The sequence below is a fragment of the Mchenga conophoros genome, linkage group LG23, assembly GCF_057382185.1.
Source record: "Mchenga conophoros isolate Kocher_MC1m ecotype Shallow Benthic linkage group LG23, M_conophoros_male_GT1.1, whole genome shotgun sequence".
NCBI classification, from domain to species: domain Eukaryota; kingdom Metazoa; phylum Chordata; class Actinopteri; order Cichliformes; family Cichlidae; genus Mchenga; species Mchenga conophoros.
Genome location: NC_140547.1, coordinates 13,090,551 through 13,114,511, shown reverse-complemented (window position 1 = coordinate 13,114,511; position 23,961 = coordinate 13,090,551). Strand labels below are relative to the sequence as shown.

Sequence of the window (23,961 nt, the reverse complement as noted above, 5' to 3'; positions counted from 1 at the left end):
ACGATCCAGGTCTCTGACTGCTGAGGACCACGTTATATATACGAGGCAGCTAGGGAAATTGAAAATAGTCTGATTTAAGCTCGTTAAAACTACGGGTCACGCAGAGGGCCTGGGCCTCTTTAATGGCCACAATCAATGGAGCTCCTTTATGATAAAAAATCTAATCAAACTCTATTAACTTGCGAATGAGCATCGTTGTGCAGGTGATTTAAAAAGTAATTAGAGTAAGTCTTCAAATCCAAGTGGAGCTGTTTAATGATAATATCAATCTTTTACATTAATTATCATCATAAAACTGACAAAAGTCAGTTTTACTGTACATGGATTGGTACTTCTGTGCTTTTCTACTTTATTTGAACACTTAAAGCACTTTCTTACTACAAATCTTATTCACCCATTCACCTTAAACACGTTTAACCTAACATTCACACACTCGTGGATGAATCAGGGGAAACTCGGGGTTCAGTATTTTGCCCAAGGATACGAGCTGGGGAACGAAACACAGAGTGGAGGACCCGCTGTACCTTCTGATCCACGGACACCCATGTTACTTATCAGCAATCCAACCCAAAAAACAAAAGCTTTGCTCAAAGTCACACCTTCATGCGTAGGCAGAAAAACAAACAAACAAACAAAAAAACAGCTGATGAGGGAAGGAGTCATCACTATCTCAGTGTCCGAGGAGAAAGTGCTGCGACGGTCATTAATTTGAGGACACTGTACAGCACATGGATCCAGAGAAGGAAACGGAAGATGAGCTTTAAAACAAACAAACAAAAAACACACAAAACCCCCAACAGTCATGTTTCTGAGGATGACTGTTAGACTCTACTTTGAATCAGGATTTTCCTACCAAAACTACAAAGGTAGAATAAAAAGCTGGCGATGCTAATGTGGGAGTACCTGCATTCTTTCTAACGGCCAGCAGGGGGCGACTCAGGTTATACAAAACTTGAAATTGAATTGAAGTGTAAGGGGAAAATAGTGCACATCTCCCTCAGTCTGGGACCCCAGTAAACACTTTCCTGATGTCCTTATGACCTCAGTCAAAAGTTTCAGCTTTTGTTGAATAAAATTTAAACTTAATTTAGTAAATTATGGCAATTATGCAAGTCAGAAAGGAGAATTATCTACGGTATGATCAATGGCTCACTGGTTTCACGTTTATAGTGGGCAAGCCTGCTATACATAATATAAGTCAATGTATATTATAGGGCTGCCACAAACGATTATTTTGATAGTCGACTAGTCACCGATTATTTTTGCGATTAGTCGACTAATCAGATCATCATCCACTGGACGTACAGCGTACTGCTTATTGCACCGGCAGCATCTGGTCTTATATAACTATCATTAGCTTACAGCTTGAAGTGTTTGTGCTAACTAAAAATAAAGACAAGATGGTAGTTTATTAATTTTTAATGAAATTTGCAGATTGTTTCGGTGAAGTTTAATAAACTCCTTGCTTTCTAAAATATAACAGGACACCGGAGTATATTCTCCAGAGTCTCACACTTCTGATAATCAGCTGTCTGCTTGACAGTTTTAGCTGTGCAAAAAACTATAACTTTAATCTCAGCCAAACCGATTTACTCAGGAACAAATAAAATACTAAAGAAAGCCAAACAATAACATTTTTAATTTATCTAAGTGACTTATATATATGTTTAACCTGAGTAGCGAAAGACGGCGGTGGGTTTGAAAATGATTTGCCGGGAGTCCGGTGTTCTCACGGCGCTAGTTAGCCTTGCCCCCGCCTAGCTAACGAGCTAGTGGGTAACAGACGTCTCCGAAAACGTCGGAGCGCTTTTGAAAATATGTGGTGTCTTGATAAACTGAGCAGATATTTGAGGTTTACACAGCTACATTCTCGCCTGAAAATATGTTAAACGTTTATTTTGTGACCCAGAAAGAATAATAAGAGTAAAGTTAAAACTAACTAGCTGCCGCCATTGTTGACAGCTGCGCTGGGCTGCGCTATGAATTCTGGGACACAGCTTCTTCTTCTTCGGGGTTTAACGGCAGCTGGCATCCTTGTACATGCAGTGCTGCCATCTTCTGTTTCAGTCCGTTATTACACTCTTAAATCCTACTACTCATTCCTGCGTCCTTTGTGATCTTACAAAGCTTCAAACGATGCGTCGACTATTAAATTAGTCGTCGACGATTTTAATAGTCGACATAATCGTGACTAGTCGACTAATCGTGGCAGCCCTAGTATATTAATAAGACCAGGAAAGCATAAATAAATTCTTTAGCATTTTTATTTTGTTCAAAAGTAGCCATGTACAGAAACTTTCCAGTTGCACAAAGGCCAAAGAACTGATAAAAATGTGGAATATTAATAAAAACCTAAAACAGTTCTTCTACGTTGGTGACCGGCTGCAGCTTTTCAGTGTTTATCCCAAAATCTCTGATCAATACCTTTCAATACACTGATCAGCCACAACATAAAAAACAGATCTGATTGGTAGAAACACGGCTTCACCAGCTGGCAGTGGCAGAGTTTAACACCTTGAACGCTTCGATGTCTTCCTAAATTAATTTAGTGAAAGTGGAGCGACTTGCTGTTTTTCTGGTCTCGGTCAACAACAATAACCCATCTCACATCCCATTAACCTGGCAGCTATTTTAACATGAAGACTCAATGTCTCATTGACTTTTCGAAAACTACTGTGCTTCAAAATAATTGTGGTTTTTAAAAAACGTTTTAATGCTGTGGCTGATCAGCATTGAGAGCGAAACCATTCAAACAGTGAAGCTCACATTCGGCCGATGCAGCAACCAAAAGAAACATAAGGAGAAAAATATTGAATATGCTCAGATACGCTGTGTGACAGTGTGTGTGTAGGATCGCAGAAACACTTAAGCTTCAGCCTGGCACACAAAGTGCAACACCCCAAATGACAGAACCTCTGAAACAAAGCGAACAGACTGCAGACAACAGCATGCCAATGGAACAAGCACCATGTGCAAAAGGACAGGTGGAGAGAAACCACAGAGCCTGCAGCCTCCGAATATATGCTCCATCATCATTAAACAAACAGAATCAGCATCACGAGCACATTTCTCATTTCTTATCCAGTGTTAAGGCACGTAGAATATATAGATGACCTTTGGCAAAAGTTGAACTCTTTACAAAAACATCCTGGAATGAGACACGCCCTTCAGAAAATGTTAAAAAGGTGCTGCTGCTTTAAATGCTCAACCATAAACTGGAGGAACGCATCAAAGTGTCTGCAAAGGTAAGAGGGGTGCAAAGCTCCCGCTCTCCTTGCAGCACCGACGACACTCAGCGACTGAAAGCTTTCAAAGTGCAAACTTAAAGCAGTCTCTTTAAGATCTGGGACAGACTGAGCCCCGAGGATTTGGTTTACAGCTTTAGGAAAAAAAAAAAAAAAAAACCTCAGATGGGCTTCAGATAAACTAAACACATGACATGAATGGAAAAAGGGGACTTGCACAGACTAAGCGGTGCCTCTGTTATGCTCAGCTTTATGTATTTACTATTTCACTCATTAGCGTTAGCCTAGCTTTTCATGAGTAAAAGTTCAAAATAATGCCCCTTTTTTCTTATTCTGGGCATCGATCGCCCAGTTTCTACTCTGAAACTCTTTCCAACTGGCTGTTTCTCACAAACAAAAGAAATTTAATCCTTCTCTCTCATGTTTGTGTTGGAGTCAGGACACTTGCACAGGCCAAGACCTCCTGTTCTGAGTACTGGTTGTTGCTTATGAAGATATAAATCTTTGTCAGAATAATTCCAGTTTTAAGATCGCATTTAGTTAAATGCTACTATGTTACTCGCACAGGGCCAAAGATCAAACATGATTAAAGTCAGACTAAAAAAAAAAAACAAGACAAAAAAAAAAAGCTTACGGTAGCAAAAATCCTGCTTCTTATGATAGCGTTAGCTTAGCTGTGTATAAAGTCGAAGAGCAGAGGGAAACAGCTTAAGGTAAAAATATCCAACTGTAAACGTGGTGTTTAAAAACTGAAAAGCTAAAAGCAAAATGGGGCTTTTAAAGTGCTTCCTAGTAAAACTGTAAAGGATGCAGATGAGAAGACATCTGCAAAACATCTGCGCAGACACACAGAGGAGGGTTTTCACTCGGATGGAGGCTGACAAGTGACGGGTTCAGTACATGAAGGTGAAGACAGAAGCAGCTAACCGCTAGCAATGATACATACATTATCTTTATGATATGGTGATTACAAAAATGAAAGAAAGGAGATGTTATGAAATGTTAATTAATGAGCTTTAGAGATGCTGGAAAGCAGGTTTTAAAAATTATTATTATTATTATTATTTTTTTTTTTTTAGAAAATAACGCCTCCGACTTCAGCTTTATATTTGACAGAGTCATGGAAACCGGATTGACCTCAACTCTTGGCAACAGTTAGCAAATCTACATTTATGCGGAACTGGCTCTTAAAAGAGATCCAATGAGTCATTGGATAAACACACACACACACACACACACACACACACACACACACACACACACACACACACACACATAAGAGTTTTGCTTTTGCGAGGATGTAGCGTATTCCATGGCCCAGCTAAACGTCTAACCCGAACCCTAATCTGAACATAATCCTAACGCTAACCATTTCAAACCAAGTCTTAACCCTGTAGAAACAAACACACACACGCACCCACACATACACACAGCATAATTCCTGGTGGATTCTTAGTGCATAAAGACTGAAATGGCGATTTCTTGGTCATAATGCACAAATAACTTTACAGCCAACAGCTCTAATAACTATAATTTAGAAGAATTTACTGTGCAAGAGAACAGCTAGAAACGGACCTCTATGTTTCCCGATCCAACAAGAAGAAGAAAATGTGCACAGAGCCAGCACCACAACTTGCTGCACTTGAATATAAACCTTTGGTATCATCTGCATGGAAGTCCTCACAGAAATATGCTTCTGCGTGGCCATTAAGTATAAGTAAAGTACGGGAACTTCTTTCCTCGTCAGCACCGATTCGAGGCCACGAACGGCTCCGATCCCGGTTTTGGTGCATTTACAGGCCAAGCTGAAAGAACGAACTGGGTACCATATCACGGTGGAATCTCTCTGCTCTTCTTTTCATGAAGACCTGACAGAGTACTGAGATGTTTCTGTGTGAACTTTAAGTTTCCCAGTATCAGAAAAATAAATCTCCCAAAAGGCAAAAATATCTCTGCTTTAGATTTACATCCAAAATATAAAGTACCTCTTTGCATGTTTCATAAAAGAATCTGCTTGAAAAATATAATTAGATCTTTAAAAAACAAACAAACTATTGTGCAATTGAATTCCTAGTTAAGACTGAAGGAAGCGGCCTGCAGCGGCCGTTCTGTCGGCGGCTCTGTCCTGTGTGCCGAACTGACGGCGTGCTCAGATTTGAGTCTTTCCTCTGAGTTCCTCGTGTATCTGACGCACTGCGAGGCTCCGTCGGGGGGCATGCTCAGCTGCACGCTGTCTGCCTGAGCGGGCAGAGGTGTGGAGGTGACACAGCTGGACAGATTGACATCTGACGGCTCTATAGTCTTATTGAGATGCTCAGAGTCTGCGGCAGAAGAAGTCTGCAGCTCCCCTGACAGGGCGGGGTTGTCTTTGGTGTAGGGAAGGGTGTCTACTTCTGACGGAGCTGGTGTATAGAGATCTGAAAGGTGCATATCGCTGTCTGTGGGCTGCAGCGGGCTTCTCTTTGCTTCATCTGTTTGTAATAGAGGCCCCTGTTTTGAGCCAGAGACGCTCCTCCCATCCTTTTTATAGTAACCTTTAGGCGAGGCCTTAGCGAGGGACAGGAAAGGAAGCTTGGGGCAGAGCGGCGACCCCACCTTGACCCGACTCAGGCTAAGGATGTTCCTGCGGATGTCAGCGGGGAGTTTATCCAACTGCCTTCCAAGTTGGACTGGGCTCGGGAACAGCGTGCCTTGACACGCCCTGTAGAAAAATCTGAAAAGTAAAACAGAGACTGACATCAGCATCGCTCCACCGAAGATCGCCAGGCGGCTGGGATAAACATGAAAGGCATCTGGTATCAATAACAGACGCTATTCAGCACTCGGATCATAAATATTTGAAAAACAGGCTCGTGTTTTCACTCATCCACAAACTGAACACGGTGTACCGAGGCAGCAGCGCAGCGATGGGCGTGATGAAGCACAGCAGGTAGAAGAGGGGCTCCTGCAGCAGCCTCTGCATGGTCCAGTAGGGGTTGGAAGGAGAGTAGCAGGCGGGACAGGAGGCGTTGTAGCACAGCGCCACGGTGAAGAATAAGGCGATACTGAAGGCGATCGACATCCAGTTCATCCACGTCTGCAGGGGGAAGGACACGAGGATGAGAAACAGTAACAGAAACTTAAAATCATAAGACGTTACACACCTATTCTTAACGCAGGCGTTCACACCAACCATGTAATTTTACTGTCGTTATTTTTTCAAACAAAGCTCGATTTTTCACATGCGAATAATCAGATCTCACCAAGTTCGCTTGTAGCGCAGAACACGCACCGGTACTGAATATACAATGACACGGAAATACTAATATAACACTGTTTTTATATAAGACTCTCAATTTCTCTATAAGGGATACACAGTGATTTGATTTACTGCCTGCAAAATATTGTTAACATATATATTAAAATGAAGGCAAACGTGACTGGAAGCTAAAGCTTGCTGTACATTTAGGCGACATTAAAGAAGTTTCCTCCAGGCGGAAAGACAGAAGTGTGGATGCGAAACCGTCTTCTCGTGCCCTAAAATGAGTTTAGTCAGCGAGGGGAAAAAACTCCTCATGTTGCATCCTGGAGATGATTGGCTGATGAGACGTCTGACACAGTGAATCGTGTACGATGGCTCACTGAAGTGTTGTACTGACACACGTAATTAATTACAGCCTCACAGCTTCTGTATTTTGGGGGAGGAGGGGGGGCTGCTGTCACCTACCTACCTTTAATTGACTTTCACACCAGTTTACCAGTCAGGCATGCATTATGTTCCTGAGCAGTGAGGAAATGAAGGGCCTGCCATCCGAGTGTGTGGAAGTGTACCTTCCATCGTGCTCCTTTTAATGAAAGCGCCTCTAAATGAGGGGCAGTCATGTCCATGAAGGCAGTAAGTAAAAAGGACACTCTTCCCACGTGTTTAAAAAAAAGAAAGAAAAAAAAAACCCCTCATCAGGCTGAATTTACAGCCACAGAGATGATGGAGAAGACTCGGACTCAGGGCAAAGTCATAAATTTCAACAGTTTATGAGCATCATGTCTGAGCTCTCTGGCGGTGTAAGGTGTTGGCACGCTGTGATGAGTTGTAACTGGAGTTTATAGCACTCCAAGTCTAAGCTCTGATCTCTGGCTGCCTGGTTCAGTTTCGAGCGAGGCTGGTCTCACCCTGGGAAAAACATGGGGTTTGTTTCTGACGTTTTCTAGTCTTTGTTCCATCTTCTGCACAACTTCAAATCTCTGCTTAACCTCCTCGGACCTGGCGTCCATATATGTGGACATCACATTTTGGGTTACTTAGACCAAAATACTCAATTTTGCTCTATATCCACCTCCTGTACAGACTCTACCGGAAACCCAGTTTGTTTTAGGCTTCTTTTGCCTTTCACAATAAAAGTCGTAAATATGTACACTACGTGATTAATGTGGTCTTGGTGATAAATAACAGAATTAAACGGGTTAAAGTAGTATGTTAAAGCTACATATGACAGAATCCAGGAATTAAACTAAATGTCAACTTTGTTTTCACAAGTTATGAAACAGAAGTTTTCAAAAATAAATCAATAAATTGTTCATGTCTGGCAAATTTCTATGATGCTGATTTTCCAATCCATGAAAAAAATGGTTACAAAATATGTAATTTTATGAATTTTTTGCATAAAACTATCATTTTTATAATTTATTACAAAGGTTCCTGTAATGTGTTACCATTGAATGATAATCACAGGCCAACAGTGAGGTTTTGGAAACACCACTCATGTTCCACCGCAGAGATTTTGAGCATTACAATGCTGTAACCATCCAAAGCAGACTGACTATGAGCTTAAAATTGTTTTTATTTTTAAATAAACATCAGGGATCGCTGCTGTCATCTGTTGGCTTTATAATCAGATTTCTTACCCATGTTTTGGTCTCGGTGCCCAAATGCAGCAGAATAGTGAATAAGGCGAGGGTGGTGATGGGAGTTCCCCATGTAAACAGGTCCACGTCAGAGTCAGCGTAGGCCTGGGTAGCATAGAAGAACATTTCATTAAAAAAATATATACAGAAAACAGATTTTTGTTCTTTTAGTCAATTTTTTCCCCAACACAACATAAAGCGACGTGAATACACGTGCTTGCTAGAACTGATAATCGACCAAAACAACATAAGACCACACCTTACATACCGATAGGAGGATCTCACTGAATTTCTGTATTTTTAAGCATTTTTTGTGCATTTATTGATATATATTGAATATATTGCAGTTTTGTATAAATAAAAATGTGAGCTTAGCAATCACTACAACACTTCCAGGTTCATGCTTTGTACTGAAAACATTCTTTTTAAATAAAATTTGAAGAAATTAATAAATAAATTGTGAATTAATAAATTTCATTGCTGACGAATCCATTTTAACAACCATGTAAAGAGGATAAAACATTAAAATCAACACTAAAAAAAACAAATCAATACAAAGGTAAAACTCTAATAACTTGGTGAAGACGAATGGCAGACGTGACACTTACAAAGTAAGGAATGAAGAAGCAGACGAGACTTTGGTAGAAGGCATCAATCATGTTCATCCAGAACATATATGGCTTATATTCCTGCAGGATAAACACAGACACTCAGCATCAGTGTGACTGTAGAGAAGAAAAATGTTAAAAATGTAAATATTCAAAACACATATAAAAATGTCTCTATTACCTACATTTGATACCAGAAGCAGTTAACTAGTCCTGATTAATTCTGGGTCAGAAATAAAATTAATGACCCATCAAAACAATGAAGAAGCGCAACAGTTTTAACCTTTACGCTAAAATTTATGCTAGAAATCAAAGGTTAATGACAGAAATCATGGCATATTATAACATAAATTCATTTTATTTAGGAAAAATGTGGATTTCTAAACTGAATGGTATCTATGCAGCATGCAAAATGAATTCCAGCTTATTTTTGACTTTTGAGTCAAGACTGACAAACTGGGTTTTCTCTGGAGCAAAGAGTGAAGTCTTTCACCTATGCCAGGGAGAGGAAAAAAACCCTCATGGTAATACCAAGTTTAATTCTTAGACTAAATCGTGGAGAACTTTGCATGATTAAGATTTTAGGGCTCACTGGAACCCCTCATTTCAAGCCAACTTGCCTTTAAGCTAACATCGTTCTGATTGGCTGCCTCTCACAAACAGAAGGTGGGGCTTCTATGACAGAGATAACTACAGTAGGGACATTTGCTCTCTCATATGAGTCAACAGTAGTAGTGTGAACTGAGCGTTTAGAGCAGTCTGAGCTTTTGGCTCACAGATAACTCAGCACCTGAAACAGCCGCAATTTGTGTAAACTTACTACACTACGGAGCTACAAACATCCTGCCTTAGAGTGATGCTGAAAAACTAGTTCATGCATTTTTCACTTCTAGGTTGGTGTACTGTAATTTCTTCTTATCAGACTTTTGTAAAAGCTCTCTAAAAAGCCTTCAGCTGATCTAAAATGCTATAGAGGGAGTATTAACTGGCTGTAGACGCAGCGCTCATATTTCTCCCATATTTGCTTATCTTCACCGTCTCCCTGTTAAATCCAGAATTAGCACTTCTCCCTACCTACTGCACCACCATGGGAAGCAGAGCTTTCAGCTGCTCTGCTCCCAGGCTGTGGAACTCTCTTTTTTCCCCATATTCTTAGTAAAAATTTGAAATGTGCTGTCAGATCATTAGGAGGGAGCGCACCTCGGAGTTCTGGCCGTTCACGTAGAGCTGAGGTAGTTGTTGGAGAGTCTCTGCTGACACGTCTTTGTCCAGAGTGCCAGTAATGAGTTGTGGGAAAGCAGAGAACATCAGGTTGAAGAAGATGAGATACCACTGGTCAATCATGGCTGAACCTGAGAAGCCACAGTAGAACTGATACCAGAAGATGAGCGCCACAAACATCTGAGGGAACAAATGGGATGGAAGCAGTGAGAAAAAGCAGAACACCTCATCCTTTCTGACTCAGATCTGTGTGCGCTGGGAGGGGCCTTACTGCATTCTTGTAGAAGAAATACAGGATCATGTTAGCCAGGCGGGAGTAGCACCAGTGCCCGTGTACCAGCAGGAGCTTCTGGAGATACCGGAAACGTGGGAGGGCAAAATCGCTTGCCATCACTGCCTGCAGAACACCACAAGAACCAAACGTTCAGTCTCCTGCCGCCTCTCTCCTACGTACACGAGACGAGCACACATTAGGCAGTTACTCGTTGACTGTTCTCGCCTCTTCTTAATGAATCTTTAGCGGGTATAATCTTTCCAAAGCAATAACTCGTAAACGAGTTGGCCTCCCCTTGGATTCACCGTTAGCGCGGCAGGAAGCTGTCAGTCTCATCCATCACCGTGTAAAACACTCCCAGTACTGAGCCCTGCTTTTACATCATAAACACCGCCGCTAACCCTTTACGGCACCTCTCGGCTGTCAGCAACAGAAACAGCAGCAGGCCTCTCGCTTCTGCTGCGCTCCAATAACCCCTCCTAACGACTACACAGGGAGCGCGTCGCTAATAGACGAATGGTCCGCTAATGATAATGCAGCAGCGCGTGCAGGCTCGGGGTGCAGTAAAGAGCGTCTCAGCACGTGGTGTGCGGCGGAGTCCCCGAGAGTGACCGCTGTCTCATTAAGTGGCAGTTTGATTAACGGTAATTAATGCAGCGGATTGGTTAAAGACAGGATACTGAGGCTTTAGCAGATGTGCTACACAGCAGCGTGCCAGCAAAGCCTCCCCTGGAAGTTAATTGGGAATCTCCATCATAAGAGCACAGCTCTGGAGCAGGGTGCTGCAGGTAAATGAGCGGAGGGGAGGAGGGTTTTCTTCGTGAAGATGCTCTCTCAGCTGTGGCCTTGGAGCTGAGCGTCCACGCCGCGCTGCTTCTCTGCAGGACACAGGGCCTTCCTGCTGACTCAGCACAGCACAGGCAATCCTATTTAGAGGATGGTCATGGATGTGGGCTAAAAACCGCACTTAAGTGTAATGAAAAGCCATTAACAACCCTAAAGAATGCTAGTGTCTCCCCCTCTTCCCAATTCCCCAATCTTTTATCTGCAGCTCTTCTCGCTCTTCTCGCTCTCAGGCTGTGCTGCTTTTTTTTTTTTTTTTTTTTTTTTTCCTACAGCCCACCGTAAATCACCCACCTCTCCTCTCCGCCCCATGTGCCACTCTATTCATCACCTTACCTGCATGCCTTCCTGTCCTGAGATCCCCACACCCACGTCTGCGACCTGGATCATGCTGACGTCATTGGCCCCATCTCCTGTGATTAATGTAGGGAAGTGAAAGAGAGAAAATAGACCGTTAGAAGGAGGAGGTACATCAGTTTATAAGAAGGGGGGGGGGGGGGGGGGGCTTTATTGAGCGTGAAGATGACAAGATGGAGAAGCCGGCGTGCCCAGTGTTTGCGAGAGGAACGTGAAGCTTTCACAGACTCCTCAGCCGTTATACGAGCCGCGCGCTTGCGGTGCCGTTCGCCACCTCTGCAGCTCGGCCTCCCGTGAGGCGGAGGCCTTCCTGCTGCGGCAGCCGACAGGCGGTGTCTCCGCATGTGTGGATACATTTGTTTTCCCTTCTTTTTGTCACTACAGGTGGTGGAGTGGGAGGGGAGGAGGATTTTGTTGTCACAATGGCACCGCAGTGGCAGCACAGACTGATAATGAAAGGTAGGTGGTGAGAAGAACTCAAATAGAAGTTGGCTGGAATTTTTTTTCCTTTTTTCCTTTTTCACTGAGAATTCACAAGGCTGGATTTTTTTTTGTGAGTGGGATGGAACAACGTGATTAATGTGCCATCACGACTTTTTCAGAAAAGTATAACCAGAGTGCATTTCGGCTGCTGCCATATCAGTTTTTCTGGAGCCAGATGTGACCATGTTTGGATGTTATTGTATCTGCTTATTAGTGATCAGCAACATCCAAATTAAATTCCTGAATTTTTCTCACCAGAACTGGACAGTGTGTTAGTATAATTAACCCCAGCGCAGCGATATTATTGGTCAGATACTTGCATTAAAACCCTAGAGTGGCCCGAGGAGGCCATGATTTATTATTATTACAAATAATGTGAGTAAGGCTCCGTACCAGCTCGTGAAGTGTGACACGTCTGAATAATAAGACTGAAGTACTGAAAGATATTAAAGCTCAAAAGCTAACATAGCACTGACTGAAAAAAAAAACGCCCCGCTGGCAAATAAAACCTGCTCCTCCTGAGCGCAGCTGGACCAAATAAATGGAAAACAGAGAAAAGACCAACGCAGGTCACCGTGACGTCCTCGCGTCGCCTCTTTGCTGCTGCAGCTTCAGTAGGGAAAGTGTAGAAATACTAAGAATAACTCAGAGCGGAGGCTGAATGATGAATGGTGCACCTCCATCTCAGGCAAATTTCAAAATCAGCTCACACGGAGATCACGGCAGGAGGAACATACAGGAGTTTCACTGGAGCCGTGCAGCAGCCAGTTGGCTGCACGATGAGGTAAAGATGCAATGAATAAAGTAAATAAAGTGAATGTTCAGGGCTGGCAGGTTCAGGTGTGCACACTGCAATTAAAATATGGCATTCATGCCTTTGTTAGAACAGCTAAAGAGTAAGATGAAGATGGGGAAAGTCACTTGTACACTTGTCTGGAAGAGTCTGTGTGTTCCAAAAATGTCTTTCAACGCTGAGAAAAAAATCCCTCATCCAAGCTCGTTAATATTTGGGAACAATTTGCGAGCAGGTTAGCAGCTGTGCTCGAGAGCTCAGGCACGTTCTGATCTGTCCGGACGCTGCTGGGATCTTACATACTGGGGATAGCCTGAAGGTTCAAGACAACAGCTCACAGTTTACGCCGTTCAAAGCTAAGGAATGCTTTAACACAACGTTAGAGTCTAACAGGCCTCATTTTTATATCTGCAACTATAAACACGTGTAAGCGTGAGATAGGACAAATGTTTAGTTTTTACTCCGGGTGAGGTCAGTTGTCTTTAAGTCCAGCAGTGAGCTTGTGACGGGATTTTAAAATCAGGCCCATCTGTGTCTGAATATGCTCACCCGGTCCTTACCTATGGCCAGAGTCATGACCTTCAGCTTGTTCCGCACCAGTTTGACCACCATGCTCTTCTGCAGCGGCGTGGACCGGCAGCACAGCACGGAACGGCAGCTCCGTGCAACGGCCAGAAACTTATCCTCCAAACTCTTATCCAGGGCGTAGGCCAACGTCCGCCCGTCTATCACCAGGCCCAGCCGGTGCACCAAGAAGGGAGTGGACTGGGAGGACGGAGATGAAGAGGAGTAGATGTCAAAGGGTGAGAAGTTCGTGTTGAAGCTCTTGGTGGTTGGGCCTGATGGGCTGCAGAGGAATTTGGCCTGGATGTAGTGTAAACTCTCCTCCAGCAGCAGCGCGCACGCCTCCTGGGTCACAGAGAAGTTCAGCGTCAGGACGGCATGTTAATTCAGCTGCAACAATCTCCGGAGCTCTAGAGCTTGGATACTTTAAGATCAAATATGAATTTAAATCCTGTGTAAGGCTTTACTGTAAACACAGTAAACGTCTGTAGTAGAAACACATGATGTAGGGTGGGTCAGATCAGACACAAACATGAGCGATCTCCATCTTTTGGAATGAGGATTTATTCTGATTTATTCCAGAAAGGGACAAGAACGCGACACTAAAGATCAACCTGTGCTCGGTCTAGAAAACAACAACACACAGCTGTGAGTCTGACAACAAAGCTCTACAACAGCAGCATGCTAACGCTGTGCTAACGCTTTACACACAATCTATGATGCCAACGCAAAACTAGCTGTTTGTCATCCCACCAGCGGAGCCGAAGGTTGATTTGACACATGTCGTACATTTCCACCCGACTCGTCACCACAGGAGATTCGTGGCCAGCACATTTTTTCTGCGCTGTGCTCTGTGGGGCGTTTTTCACCCATTCTGCTGTCAGTTTGTGCTAAAACTTTGGCAACTAAAATAAAGATCTCCTGCCTGTCCTCGGGTCGGTCGGGTTTAGAGCAGATATTTTAATGCATTCAGCAAGTTTTAGTTTGCTTTATGAGCCAACTTTATTCCACAACAGTACACTCAGCTTGTTACCTATTGAGCTCTTTTTTTTTCTCTGTAATTATACTTTATTTATGCTGTTTTGTTAAATCTTATGTTCAGTGTTTGGATGCTGCAAGACACAATTTGCAATTTTTGGGATAAATGAATTAAATCTGATAATAAATCTAATTATTTGCTGGCAATTTCACAGGCGATGTTCTTGAGCAATGCAAAATGAATGCAGTAAGTTGTGCAATCAGTTATTCTCTTCAGGCAGCCGATCACTTTTGTAGAAAAACATTTAGACTGTGAATAAGAATCCAAATGGCTTGAGACTCCGTCCTCTGAAACGTTGTTAGGCAAAGATGACCGGGGTCGGTCTTTACCGGCATTTCAGTGACTCATCACTGCAGGAGCTTGAGATGCTCACATGACAGAGGAGTTTCCTCTTCTCACCCCAACTGGTCGCGGCACATAGCCGCCTGGTTCTGCTGGAGGTTTCTTCCTGTTAAAAAGGAGTTTTTCCTTCCCACTGTCGCCAAAGTGATTGGTCATAGGGGGTCATATGATTGTTGGGTCTACCTTACAATATAAAGCGCCTTGAGGCGACTGTTGTTGTGATTTGGCGTTGCTGATTGCAGCCACTTTTTCCGTTTTCACCTTTCTAATCTTGGGTGGCACACTGATTGTTTAGACCACCACTGTTCACACAGGAATCTGCTGCCGTTTGATTAGCTCAAGACTATAGCGTACACTTTGCAGTCGGTGGCTGCAGAGTTTATTTGTGACCAAGGAAGTCACATGTGCCAAAACAAATGGTACCAAGGGGGAAATGAGCAAGAATCGAATTATAGCGTGCAGGTGTGAAAGCGCTCCACGTTTAGGAAACCAGAGTTTATTAAAACCTGGCTGGTGCTACTGCTCACCTGAGAGTCAGCGTTCAGTGTCAGGAGCTCCTCCTCGGGGTCCAGCAGCTTGCACGCGTACGCGATGTTCACAGCAGTTTCCTGTTTGTCCCCCGTCAGCACCCATATCTGTAGGCCCGCCTTCCGCAGGGAAGCTATAGTTTCAGGCACGCCGTCCTGCAGCCGATCCTCAATGCCCGTCGCTCCTGAAGGAGAAGGCAAGTCTGTGACAAACTCTCCAACATTAGAGTAATTACATTCGTAATAACAGTTTCAGCTGTAACTGAGAGCTACCCAGAAGATGGAGGTTCGTCTCCAACTGCAGGGCCGACTCAAAGAGCAGCTCCTCCCTTCCCTGAATGGCCGTCTCAGCCGCCAAGTGCCGCTGCAGCCAGCAGGCGTACTCCTCTTTGCTCAGAATCTGACACACAAACACAAAACGTTTACACACACACACACACACACACACACACACACACACACACACACACACACACACACACACACACACACACACACACACACACACAGTCATGTGTCAGGATCTATTAGATCTCTATGAAACAAATACTTTCAGAATCTAAAAGGTAGTGCAAATATATATATGCATTTCAATCTGTCTGATGTAGTCTGATCAAAGTTACTAATGCAAAATTATTTGTGACTTTGGAAACAAACAACTGTTAAATTAACAATTTCTATTACACTGTTACAGATGGGCAGGAATCATTGTCTTGTTTTTAGTTTTACCCTTTTGAATGTCAGTAAACCTGTTGACAACGCCCATCGGTCTTCAGAGTGGTGATATGAGAAAGGTGTTCACGCCCTTGCATCAGACATGCACCCGTAACGGCACAGTGGTTATATTAAATATAAGAGAAAGAGAGGACTTTAAGAAATTAATATAGCCACTACAGTGACCATCAAAACGATGGAAAAATATTGCCATAAACAGCTTATTTTGCGACACCACGAAACAAACGATAGCATAAAATGAAACGATAGACGTTTTTATATCGTCATCCGATATATATCGTTATATCGAACAGCCCTAATACTTTGTAAATCACAATCCCAGATATGGAAAAACTCCAAACGCTGATCTGCTGCCACTGCAGATTACCCTCCTTACATCACTGACAGAGGAGACTTCACGTCACTTTGCAGAGACGAGTCTGTGGTGTGATGGTTAGCTGTGCACATGTCGTGCTGGTGTAAACAGAAGGCGTGCAAAAAGAGGCTGAACAACAGCCCAGTAATGTGCATGTGGTGACACATGAAACTGTCATGCGCTCTGGTGTTTATTCTAATAAGTCATAGGGAGCTGCTTAAGCAATGAACCGAATCATGGATTTGGACTATTATAATATCCTGCCATTTTGAACATATACAATCTAATGCTTCCTTTTTAATTCATGCCTATAAAACCTTTCCTGTTGCCCCTGCCAAGAACCTGACTTGTTCTACAAAAACTTATTTCGATGAAGATGGAATAATGGCAACTATCCCACCATGAGCCCTAAACATTTACCCACAATGCACTTTAGGTTTTCCCCAGTGAATTCTCAGAAAAAAATAAGCATGCAGGGTACCAATGCTCTTCAATGTCACAGACGTTAAATCGGTGCAGTTTTCTCACACTATGATAGATCCTGAGATACTGACGCTCAGAGTCGCTTAAGAGAAAAAAAAATTGTTCTTAACAGAAAATATATTTAGGCTTTAGACTTTTCTATCTCATCTACCTCCTGTACTTATGAAATCTGAACCGACCCCTTTGCACACCAAGGGCCTGTAACTCTTCTGTCTTTTTTAGGCTTCATAGTCCAAAAAAACCAAAACAGATTTTATATAAATAATTTCCCAGAGCCGACACTTGCCCCGATAAAAGCTAAGATGCTTTCTGATGACTGCAGCAAGTCAGGCACTGACACGCTGTCAACACTTTATTATGAGCTTAGTGTCTTTACCAGCTGCACACATGCACCTATTAGAGGAATTAAAGGGGAGGCTTGCTTCACCTGCAAGTCTCTCTCTCTCTTACACACACACACACACACACACACACACACACACACACACACACACACACACACACACACAGTCATGTGTCAGGATCCTCCATAACAGAATGTGAGACCTTGACAAGGTGTTTTATCGCTTTGCTTTGGTGATGGCGCTGCACAGGCAGGAATATAATGAGCCCAGCTTGTGAGAGCATAAATTAACAGCCTGGGAAAGTGGCACAGATTGCAGCTGAGTCACGAAGAATGTCACTTGTGGAAGGGCTGGTCCATGTGATCATCTGCGCCGGGCTGCAAACACATCCTGTCAAGAAGCCACTGAGACACACCACCTCCGTCCCCCTTTTAAAGCAGTTTAATGATGGAGGGCAGTTGTTCAGGTTTACAGATCCGTGCTTGCATACCTTTTTTGCTATGCACAGCGTGCGAAGTCCATCTGCAGCGTACAGATTCAGGTAGTGCTGGGTCCTGCAGACAATCTTTTTCTGACGTTTCCCTTTGGAGTTTCCTTAAAAAACAGAAAAGGACAGAAATAAACGGAGATGGGATTTTCTCGCTTTGGGGGAATTTGCATGAGTGGTTCAGCATTTTAGTTCCAAATTACAAAAGACTTCATCCAAGAAGCCATCTGTCCTCACACCTAAATTAACCATGCATGCTACACCTCAACGTAAAGCCATCATATTGCTCACTAAGCGGCATCTGGGTTATGGCGTTCGCAAATATAATTAATCTATTTCAATTTTCTGCCCAAATGATTTAAAAACGACTGAACATTCGAAGTTATCTAAGATGTTTCAAAGCGTCTTGCTGGAGCGCCTCTCTGGCAACACCTCGGCCATCTTTCTGGCAGGGGAGCGGCGCACAAACAGATTGGCCTTATGGGTCTCCTGACACAGATGCACCAGCCAACACTCTGATTGCCAGCCATGAAATCTCACTAATAACACAACAGCTTGGCAGGCACAGCCTCACATGCACCGCCACGCAAAATTATTTTTACTGAAAGGAACAAATTAGCACAAAACTGGCAGCGATCGAACAGTTCCAGCTCGGAAAGTCAGGAAATAATCGAAACTAAGTGCTTTTATTCACCGCTAAAAGCGAGTTGTGTTATGAAGAAGTTATAATTACACCAACAGTCTATTTTCTCTTTGGCTGTGGAGGAAAAAAACGAAAGCAAAAACACAGCGTGAGTTCTGCTTTTCTGATGAACAGCTGCTGGGAGCAGACAAGCTCCCAGACACAGGTGGAAATTCACATCATGTTTCGGTTTCCAGTCAGAAAACTGAGGTGCATTTTTCCCCTGTCTTTTATATACAGTTCGTGTCACAGACTGTATATAAAAGATAGACAGAGCTGCTTTTGAAGAGTAAAGCCAAAGCTGAAGTGCCTTAAATAGCACCATATATGGTTGCAACAAGAAGCCCGGCTGTGTCAAGCCTGACAACATGATTTTAATGCTCACCTCATCTCCGACCACTGTAAACACAAACAGGCTGTTTTCTGTCAGATACCAACGCCATAGATCGATACTGTAAAATATATACTTTAACAAAACTATTAGATCTCTATGAAACAAATACTTTCAGAATCTAAAAGGTAGTGCAAATATATATATGCATTTCAATCTGTCTGATGTAGTCTGATCAAAGTTACTAATGCAAAATTATTTGTGACTTTGGAAACAAACAACTGTTAAATTAACAATTTCTATTACACTGTTACAGATGGGCAGGAATCACAGCGTTTGCAGCCTCGCTCCCAATTTAATGTCATCATTTAATTATTAGCCACAGTTGCTAGCTGCTACCTTAATGACCCCTAAACAGATGGCTAGTGTGGCTATCGGATAAAAGTACTTTTGGCTGCGCCCTCATTTCTACAGCGGATGGATCCACATGTTTGAACTGGCAGAGATTTTATGCCTGATGGCCTTCCTGATGCTTGATTAGTTCTATATATAATATATTATAAAGAAATCGATGTTTCTGGGCTACCGCATGAGTGTAGACCAGTGAGGTGACAGGTGATCATCTAAATGTCTGCAAGTTAGTTGACTGAACATCCGTTATCGTCCGCTTTTCTGAAGTTGGGCCACGTTGGCAGAAAACTAAGCTGCTTTTCTTGATGTCTCTCTCCTCAGCAACAGTTTCCAGTTCCTCCTGGAAGACACTGAGACATTCCCAGCCCAGATGAGATATAATCTACCCAATGGGATACGGATCTACCTCTGTGTCTCCTCCAGTTGGGAGTGCCTGAAAAAAGGGAGGCTTCTGAGCAGCATCCTTACATGAACCCACAATCACCTCAACGGACTCCTTTTGACTGTACTCCAAGCTCTTTATCTCTACGACTGCCACCCTAAAAACGAAACACAACCTTGCACGACTACAGGCGAAGGCTGGAACGTACACCAACTATTAAATTGACAGTGACTCTGCCTCGTTTTCACCACGAGAGTCCAATATACCTACTTTACTGCAGACACCACACCAATTTGTTTATTTTAACTTTACAGTTTCCTCGATTTCAGCTGTTTTCAGATCCAAATCTGGGACCTACTGACAGGGATTGACACGCCCTTTTTTATTGCTGAAATGAATTATTTATTGTGTGAATAAATAATAAATGTAGTTTCACAGTGCAACTACTAAACAGGAGTCTGCAGGCACACTTTCATCTCCAAAGGTCTACAGTCTGTCACCTCCACGTGTCCTGTTATTAGAATGACACTGAACAACTCCCTCATCCCCTGAATGGAGCTATTATGGACATTCTGGGTTATGAGAAGGCCCGGTGCCTGCTGAGCTCTAATTGGCTGCTTTTGCCCAATGGGGAACCAAAGTGTGCACGAAAACACACGCAACCCTGGTCATTAAAGCTGCTCAACTGGGACACTAGGCTGTATGATCTGTTTTTGTGAGCAACTGAATTTTAAGTAAGCGGAAAAACTTGTGCACCCAGCACTGTGTGCAGGACTCAGCACGGGATGCACGATGGAAAATCAATACAATTAATCATACTGTAATTCAGAATTCTCCAAAGGATAAGATTACATGTCAGCAAGAAAACATGCCAAAACGAGGTTTGGGGGGTGGGCTCATCTCCATTTGTCTGCTGCAGTTAACAAGTCCTCATTCGGCGTAGGAGGATCATTTCAGCTGGAGAGCCATTTTTACGCAGCCGTGTTGAGATGCCTTTAATGAACAGGAGGGAGCCACTAAGCAGGCACGTGAAAGAAATGTATTACTCGCACAACGTGACAGCATGCTCTTACTGAAGGGGATCCAAGACAGTTTGCTGCACCGGCTGATTCAGTCCATGAAAACAAAAGCACTTCAGAGCACTTTTACACTTCTGAGCAAATGATGCGGTGAAGGAATTGTGCCGTAATAGGAAAGCTTGTATAAAGTGTGGTAAACACTGTTGCAGGATACACACGCAGTCCACGATATGCCAACATCTACTGACACAGTTACGACTCGATTTATTCACTTACTACTCGTGCTTCCCACACATAGTAGACTCAGTGTATTTAGGGGCTCATTATAACATTTTTCATTTTGTTTTTCATCTTTGTGAGAAGTCGATGCCATCTGTGTCCAGATGTGGAAATTCTGTGTGAACCAGTTAATGTCAAGGACTATTATGACTCTAAAATATTAGCGAATTATAATAAGTGGAATGAAATGATTGCATTTTTGTATGTGTTTTTCTCTGCCTTTCACATCATCTGTCAGAGAGTTGCACCAAAGATGAATCCTAGCAGCCAGCCAGCAGTCTGCCAATCAAAGCAGCCACACCCAGTGACTACCTCACTCCAGTATAAAGATGAATGTATCTGTCTGTTTTTATAAAAGAGGGACACATTTTTTTGTGGCCGAATAAAAACATGTTTATTTCTACTGTAAAGTTGGATGTTTTAAAATGTGGGTCCTTTCTGAAGCCTCTGGTGGATGTTGGAGGAACTGCAGGTTTTAATGCTTTAGTAAATCTCAGGGCCCAGTTGCTGAAATATAATCTGGCAGGATTAATCCAATCTGATAGGACCAAATCCTGAAATCCGGTTGTGCAAAAAGTAAATGGAATTACAGAATCGTAAAAGATCTGCTAACATTATCCAGTTTTTTATCTGGATTCAAAACATTTGAATGGGAAGAGGATTTCTTTGCTCCAAAATATCACAATTACGGAGATGCCAGCAGAGATCTGGATTCAGACTGGATTATGGTAAGGAAAGTTAATCAAACAAGAAAACCGGAACTGATAAACAGAGTTTAAAGAAAGACAAACGTCAAACAGTTTGAAAACTCTGTATGTAAATGCGATAACTGGAGATAACTAGGGCTGTGCGATAGGACCAAAATCTCATATCCCGATATAAGAATTCTATCGTCTCAATAACGATATAAATCACAAAAATGTAACATTTTCTGAAAATTCTGTGAATCTCGGGCAGCTCGACTTGCGGGAAGTGTTTCCAGCTGCGCGTCATGTACCTGGAGTCGAGTGTTTTAACCGATGCATGAAACTATACATTTTTAGACATAAGTTTTAACCGCCGCCGTTTTATTTGTGAGCATTTATTACACGGCGTGCTGCGGGGAAAAGCCTGTTCTAACGTTTGAGTCTAAGGTTTATTTTTTAGCACCTGGCGGCTCTTTTTTACTTCTCATCCGTAAATTCTCTGCATACTCTTTCATGTGATTCAGTTTATTTTGAAAAGTCTGAACAGGATCTTGAGCTTTATTGTGAAAGGTTTATGTGGAAAATAAACAAGCGGACACACGATGCTGTTACCGTCGTTGTTGCTAACTACAACACATAAAAACAGGCGCTTGTCCGTAGTGTGGTTATATTAAATATAAGAGAAAGAGAGAACTTTAAGAAATTAATATAGCCACTACAGTCACCATCAAAACAATAAAAAAATATTGCCGTAAACAGTTTATTTTGCGACACCACGAAACAAACGATAGCGTAAAATGAAACGATAGACGTTTTTATATCGTCATCCGATACATATCGTTATATCGAACAGCCCTAGAGATAACAATAAAATATTTTCCCAACAAATAACTAATATCCAAGAAACTACGGTGAATTTTAAGAAAGGTTAAATTTGGCTCAGGGGGTTGGGAAGCGTATCTGTAACCGGAAGGTCGCCGGTTCGATCCCTGGGCTCTCTGTCCTGGTCGTTGTGTCCTTGGGCAAGACACTTTACCCTACCGCCTACTGGTGTTGGCCAGAGGGGCCGATGGCACGAAATGGCAGCCTCGCTTCTGTCAGTCTGCCCCAGGGCAGCTGTGGCTACAACCGTAGCTTGCCTCCACCAGTGTATGAATGCGAGAGTGAATGAATAGTGGCATTGTAAAGCGCTTTGGGTGCCTTGAAAAGCGCTATATAAATCCAATCCATTATTATTATTATTATTATTTGAGTCAGTAAACAGTTTCCAGTTCTTTATAGATTTCTCTAAGATGTGGAATAAAGATGTTAACCTGTTAACTCTTTGACACTGTCACGGGAATTTTCTAAACTATTCTAAAGCAATAATATCATTAAAAAAGGTGACGTAATCCCAGGCTGCAGACCTCCACACTGCGTGTTGTGTCACGTGTTCCTGTGGGTTGAAACAGTCTTTGCTAAGCACCCCTGGACAGATGTCTGGTACAGGTCTGTGTAGGTCTTTGTGTGACTGGAATAGTAAGACCCTGCTACACCTTTGCCTTTAGGACATAAAAGAAGCTGTAGAATATGGAACAAGGAAAAAAAGGAAAAAAAAAAAAACACAGGGAAGTTTTCTTTTTTAAGACCCTAGTCAAGGCAGGCTCTGAGTTCAGCAGCTCTAAAAATAAAAGTCCTTATATAACATGTGACCTTATCCTTTCACCTGAGTAGAAAGCATGAGGGTTTGGGGAAGTATCAGTGAAACCTCGAGTGTTTATAAAGACCAAGACCACAGACCTCCACAGACTGTATACAATGAACCACTCAAACCTGAAATAGACGATCAGATATAAAGCACCAATTCATGAAGTCTGTCATCTCAATGCGTTTCATATTGTAGCATAAAGACTCTACAACAATTACAGACAGTATACAGTGTTCACTTGTTCTGTCACGTTACAGCCTTATTCCAAAAGGGATTCAAAGTTACTATATAAGAAAAAACAAAATAACACTGTCGTCCCGTTTCCACATGTGTCTGTCCACGTTGGACAAAATGTGAAGCAGGTAAAGTGTGGATACTTTAACCACTGTAGTCACATGACATACATGCACTTTCAACATATACATAGACACAACAAAAGCAAACAGTCCTAACTCGTGGTGTTAATTTCTTCTAGATCACAGCAGAGTCTCGCCTTATAGCGGTCTCTTGACTACACACAGCTACTTCTAGAGTCAACCTGCAGTTAGGGCTGTACGATATGACCAAAATCTCATGGTAAATGGCCTGCATTTGTATAGCGCTTTCCTAGTCCCTAAGGACCCCAAAGCGCTTCACACTATATTCAGTCATTCACCCATTCACACACACATTCACACACTGGCGATGGCAAGCTACATTGTAGCCACAGCTGCCCTGGGGCGCACTGACAGAGGCGAGGCTGCCGGACACTGGCGCCACCGGGCCCTCTGACCACCACCAGTAGGCAAATACGGGGTTAGTATCTTGCCCAAGGATATTTGGCATGCAGCCAGGAGGCAGCCTGGGATCAAACCACCGACCTTCTGATTAGTGGCTGACCTGCTCTGCCACCTGAGCTACAGC

The 23,961-nt window shown here is 42.8% G+C and overlaps 1 protein-coding gene across 1 annotated transcript in view; it reads right to left on the bottom strand.

The window, feature by feature from the left end:
* Positions 1-236: 236 nt before the first annotated feature.
* The window catches only part of atp10a (ATPase phospholipid transporting 10A), a 49,102-nt gene continuing 25,377 nt past the window's right edge, over positions 237-23,961 (bottom strand). The window contains exons 11-21 of the mRNA XM_085263891.1: positions 17,585-17,688; positions 15,451-15,577; positions 15,178-15,362; positions 13,266-13,614; positions 11,409-11,485; positions 10,227-10,352; positions 9,935-10,135; positions 8,735-8,815; positions 8,127-8,231; positions 6,134-6,321; positions 237-5,958 (exon numbers count right to left, since the gene is read on the bottom strand). Coding sequence (XP_085120017.1) covers positions 5,316-5,958; positions 6,134-6,321; positions 8,127-8,231; positions 8,735-8,815; positions 9,935-10,135; positions 10,227-10,352; positions 11,409-11,485; positions 13,266-13,614; positions 15,178-15,362; positions 15,451-15,577; positions 17,585-17,688 — 2,186 coding nt within the window. The 3' untranslated portion in view covers positions 237-5,315. The remainder of the gene's footprint in view (positions 5,959-6,133; positions 6,322-8,126; positions 8,232-8,734; positions 8,816-9,934; positions 10,136-10,226; positions 10,353-11,408; positions 11,486-13,265; positions 13,615-15,177; positions 15,363-15,450; positions 15,578-17,584; positions 17,689-23,961) is intronic.